Source organism: Haplochromis burtoni, unplaced genomic scaffold, assembly GCF_018398535.1.
Source record: "Haplochromis burtoni strain Fernald_Lab_line unplaced genomic scaffold, NCSU_Asbu1 Contig_441, whole genome shotgun sequence".
NCBI lineage: Eukaryota > Metazoa > Chordata > Actinopteri > Cichliformes > Cichlidae > Haplochromis > Haplochromis burtoni.
In genome coordinates, this window is record NW_024582802.1 from 431,005 (window position 1) to 436,058 (window position 5,054).

The 5,054-nt window shown below is 40.6% G+C and overlaps 1 protein-coding gene across 1 annotated transcript in view; it reads left to right on the forward strand.

Annotated features, from left to right (window-relative positions):
- The window catches only part of LOC102311041 (cytosolic phospholipase A2 gamma), a 40,021-nt gene that overhangs the window by 21,672 nt on the left and 13,295 nt on the right, over window positions 1-5,054 (forward strand). Inside the window, exons 13-14 of the mRNA XM_005945674.3 lie at window positions 81-249; window positions 531-2,649. Of these exons, the coding sequence (XP_005945736.1) occupies window positions 81-249; window positions 531-549 (188 nt within the window). The 3' untranslated portion in view covers window positions 550-2,649. The remainder of the gene's footprint in view (window positions 1-80; window positions 250-530; window positions 2,650-5,054) is intronic.

A 5,054-nucleotide genomic window follows, 5' to 3' on the forward strand; every position in this document is an offset into this window, starting at 1 on the left:
AACCTACATAGTGCTGCAAACGGAAGCTTATTGTGATAAACAGAATAGGTGATTGAGGCACTTTACTGCTTTTTTAATAGATGCAGAGGAGTTCAAAGCAAAGATGGATGAGTTCTCAACCTTCCAGCGTCCCTTCAGCCAGGAGAAAATCAAGTTTGTGTTGGAGACGGCGAAAGAAAATGTGAAGAACAACAAGGAAACTCTGCTGAAGGAGATAAACAAAGCTGCTCTCCGCAGACATAATAAGTGGTAGGGATAGCTTCGAGTGCGACGGAGTGTCAAGTGAGACGGAGTGAGACGTAAAAGAAATAGGCATAATCTTGCATTGCTGTCAATGTAGGTCACTATCCTCACATATCTTTCAGCACGTCATCTATGAGGTCACTGTATGTCTCTGTAGAGAAGGCTGATTTGTAACAGGAGTTAAAAAAAAAGTCATATCTGTGTATTACAGAAAGATGTGGATGGAAAATGGATAAATGTGTGACTTACAGAAAAGCTAACACACCCTCCTTTTTCCTCCTCTATAGGAAGGCTGGCGAACCATAGCTCGGTTTCTTGTTCGGGCAGCGTAAATCTTTGGTTCATGATGATACTACTGATGATAATATTGAAGCTACATGAAAACAGAACCCATATATAAATCATCATTTAAAGTACTGGCAGTGTGTTATGTGTCTTATTTTTGACCAATGTGCAATGTGTATGCTACAGCAGCAACAGCCCTTTGCTGCTGTAGCAACTCCAACTATTCACCATTATCTGGAGCGGCTCTTATTCATATCAGTATTTGGAAGGAAGAACACAAGATCCTTGTGTTCATCTTAAAATGCATTAAAGTATGCACGTGACCCCCCCCCCACACACACACACACACAAAACAAATAAACCCCACAGTGGGACTTCCAAAGAGCTGGGCTGTGCTATCACGGAGTTTAGCATACATAATTAAAATGCCAAACAGTTTGTGCTACACAAGTAATTATATGCATCACATCCACAACTACAACCTGTGAAATGAACAGGCCTAATAAAAGATGCATGTATTTAAGTCAGCCCAGTGATAACTAGCTGACTAGTTTAACATAATTTATCATGAGAGAAACAAAGTTCACATTCGTGTAAAACCTTTATAAATAAACAACAAACAAACCAAAAAACGTGGCTATTTTTTAACAGAAGTTTTAAATAATAATGTGAACATCTTTCTGACCTTGGTGTGTTTTCCCCCTGGCTTGTAGCTGGTAATTGACCTCAGCAATCCAGACTGTCCTGCTTCTCAAAGTGCTCTTGTTAATATTTATTGGTGCACTATCTTACATTTTTAATAATATATGCTAGTAAAAAGTGACTGATACATGCTACCCATGTATGATCACTGATACTGACGATATCAATATTATGATGGCAGTTTTATGACACTTAATGAAAATGTAATATAAATTCTAAGTTATACAATTCACAAACTGCCATGTGTTTGAGGAGAATGAACTCTTATCTAAGCTGTAGTCCAAAAATGATGAACTACTTGGTGGTTCAATCCTTCGCTGCTCCATCCTGAAATCACGCCGATTAACGAACTTTTATTATGAAGCCACACGCTGAGCCTTTTCTCCGTCGCCATGTTGTTTGTTGTATGAGAGGAGCAAGGCGTGGATCGAGACGGGGTTTAGTTAAAGTAACTTACAGCTAACGCCAGAGGTCGCACAACTTCCACGGGACAAAGTCGGAGCGTGTTTATGTAGGTCAGTACAGCCAAAAGTATCATCTAGCAAGGCCATCTACAGACTGCACGCTGCAGCCAGTTGGATGCTTTGTGGCATGTTGTTGTATCTTGGTCTAACTCAGTGAGTGTCAGCAGTTATTGTGGCAGCATGTCAGTCAGGAATTTGACTTATTAAACGTGGAAGTCGGAATAAAACAATGTGAAAGTTATTGTTTCTGTTAGTTCTTTAAGTTTTCTTCATCTATCCATGTGGACCTGCTCTAACGCACTTTGCACGGCTTGCCAGTGAGACTAAACATGTTTCAGCTTATTTTTTAAATGATCCTTCTTTAAGCAGTTATTTACAGAGCACTGTTTTTTCAGACATAACCCTGTTATGTAGTTTTATCTTGAATGTGCGTCTTTCTCTGTCAGATTGTGCGCTCTCGGTTCGTTTTGCGTCGTCAGTGAAGTTTTGCTGATCTGCTGCAGGCGGGCGGTGCGCCACAGACACCCACCCGCCCCAAACACAAGCGGAGCGTGCATCATGAACGGATTTCACGGCTGACATTTTATAAGGACAGAACACACTGACTAAGAGATAAATGTATGACGAACGCTGGTAAAAATAATTTTGTTAAAAATATAAGACCGAAATGTTGCCCGAACACCAAACCGGAAAGCGAAGGAGGACGAAGCTGTGAGAACGGATCTGTCCTACGAGGCTTGAAACCATCACGGCGCTCCACGGGAGGAGCGAGACGGGGATAACGAGCTCCAAAAGAAGAAGAGGAGGGGGAAAATGCTTAAAGTTTGGCCGTGTTGTTATCTACAAGTGCGACTCCGCAGCAGCATCAGAAAATGAGCAGGAATTAAACGAAGAATGCATGTCGTTTGGGATATAGCTGTGATTTTGCAAACATATATCATCTGCACTTCATCAGGTAAGGAAGCGAAAGAAGCCAGCATCCTTCACAGTTTTTAACAAATGAGGAATAGAAGGGAGCATGAGTACACTACATTCATGTGTGATAGAAGATAGACTCTGCTGAAATGTTACATAATAGTGACTTAGGCTGCTGATAAAAGACCTATAGTAATCTGCCAATTAGGTAAATCATCGCCTACTCATCTTTGAGTGTGTTTTATGAGTCAACAGGCTCTTCGCACAGAGACATACGGCAGCACGCTGGTGTGAGCCTGACCATGAAATGCATGCTGCAGAACTCTCATCAAAACCACACACACACACACACACACACACACACACACACACACACACACACACACACACACACACACACACACACGTGCACTTTACAGAGGTAGTAGCTCAGATTAGGCTACTCACAGTGGCCTGAACCCAAACTACAAAGGCTCTGTGAGTATATATAGCCCATGAATTTCACTGCCCGTGTGTCAGAGAGCTCTACTGTGCGGTGCTGTCAGCAGGGGTAACCACCCATTTAGTCAAGATTCCCACAAGTCAAGCCTTCCTACTCATCAGTGTTGAGGCAGCCAACCTTAGATTCTTAACAAAACATGACTGGCTGGCCTGGTCATAATTATATTTTCACATTGATTTGCAGGCTTCAAAAGAAAAACAATGCAAATAAACACATTATAATGTATCATAACTTCATTACAGTAGTTCCAAATCAGAATGAAACTATAAAGATGCTCAAAGAATAGGCTAACAACAGTGTCAATTCCCCAATAAAGGCCATTCTGATCAGTACCACTCCACACATTGCCCATGTTTCATGTTTCATTTCATTTCAAATTAGGCTGGGTATAAATTACCCAGTTCGGTGGAGACACTGTGATAAAACATGGCAAAAAAGGAGAAACGTTTGAGTTGTAAGCCATGCATGTTAATGGGCTAACCGGGTGGCTCAGAGTCAAATATTTTAATTTCACTCTTCTCTCAAATGATCAGTTTTAAAGAGGTAGTAGTGATTTAGTGTCTCACTTCAATAGTCATCTGTAAAGCAACTGAACTAACCTGCATGGAAGGTGCTTTAATTGACTGATTGCATTTAAAAGTGGAAAAACGGTAGACTGTATATCAATGTGGCATCCAACAGTGGATGCCACATTGGTTCCTAGAAACTGCATTTTAAACCATGAATGATAGCATTTTGGTTGTTCCCATGTTTTTTTTTCTTCCATATTGACAAATGACCACATTCGGGGTTGTTAGCAAGCTGTATCTGTTAACTTTATGGATGCAACTGACATATGTACCTGCTAATTAATGCTAAGTTACAGATTAAAAAATGCAAAGAAAATGAAATCACCAAAGCGGAAAGACAAACTTCTTGAATGGTCTCTGTCATAGGTCATTAGGTCATATTATTTGTCAGATAATTTAATTAAAATGCAAAATACAAGGTATGAGCACCTGCTGATTAATGAAGGTGAGGCCTAGCAGACAGCTACTGGCTGCGGCTCTCTGTGTCGACATCTTTACAGATGTGTGCAGAATAATGGTGGCATACACTTGGTTCTAGCAGAAAAAACCTTTATAATTTATATTTATAAAATATAAATATAATATGTTTTTGGTGCAAGGGGACAGTACTGGCTGATACTTGTTCTTTAAAGTAGGGGACTGCTTCAGGAGTTAATCAGGCATCCAACTGTGCTTGAAATGAATTCTGAAATCAGTCAGGGGCAGTCAATTTTGTGCTAAAATCAGGCCCGAGCATTTTACCTGAAGAAAGTATGCACACCTTTTCAATAATAATAATAATATTATTAGTTACAGCATCGGATTCCAGTTAGTAGTAATATAATAGAATTATTACATCAGTGTTCAGATCTGAAGAATATGTTTGTCAGTCCACAGACATGCAGGTCATTAGAATGGGGAATGTGAGTCGTCCTTGGAAAGGATAGCACACCTACTCAGTAGTTAACTGCATCGACTTCGCATCGACTGTTTCTGACATGTTGCAATTCATTTGTAACATGTCAGTGTCCTGGTTCTGCTATTCTGAAGTAGCCATCACATCCTGGCAGCCCTGTTTTAATTGTGCTGCTGCTGCCAGGTAGGTTGATCACAACGTGCTGAGTTGGATGGTAACTGAGCAAATCCCCAGTCAGAGGTAGCCTGAGGCTAGAAACACACAATACACGGTGTGAGGAATTGTGCACCACCAACTTCCATAGGAATAAATGTATCATGCATAAGCAAATCTCCAGTTTGACTTATACTGAAAGCTTAATTACATCTCTCTCTCTCCACACACACACACACACACACACACACACACACACACACACACACACATGTATGTATATATATATATACTGTCTAGTGTGGCGTATCCCCCTCACACCCCTC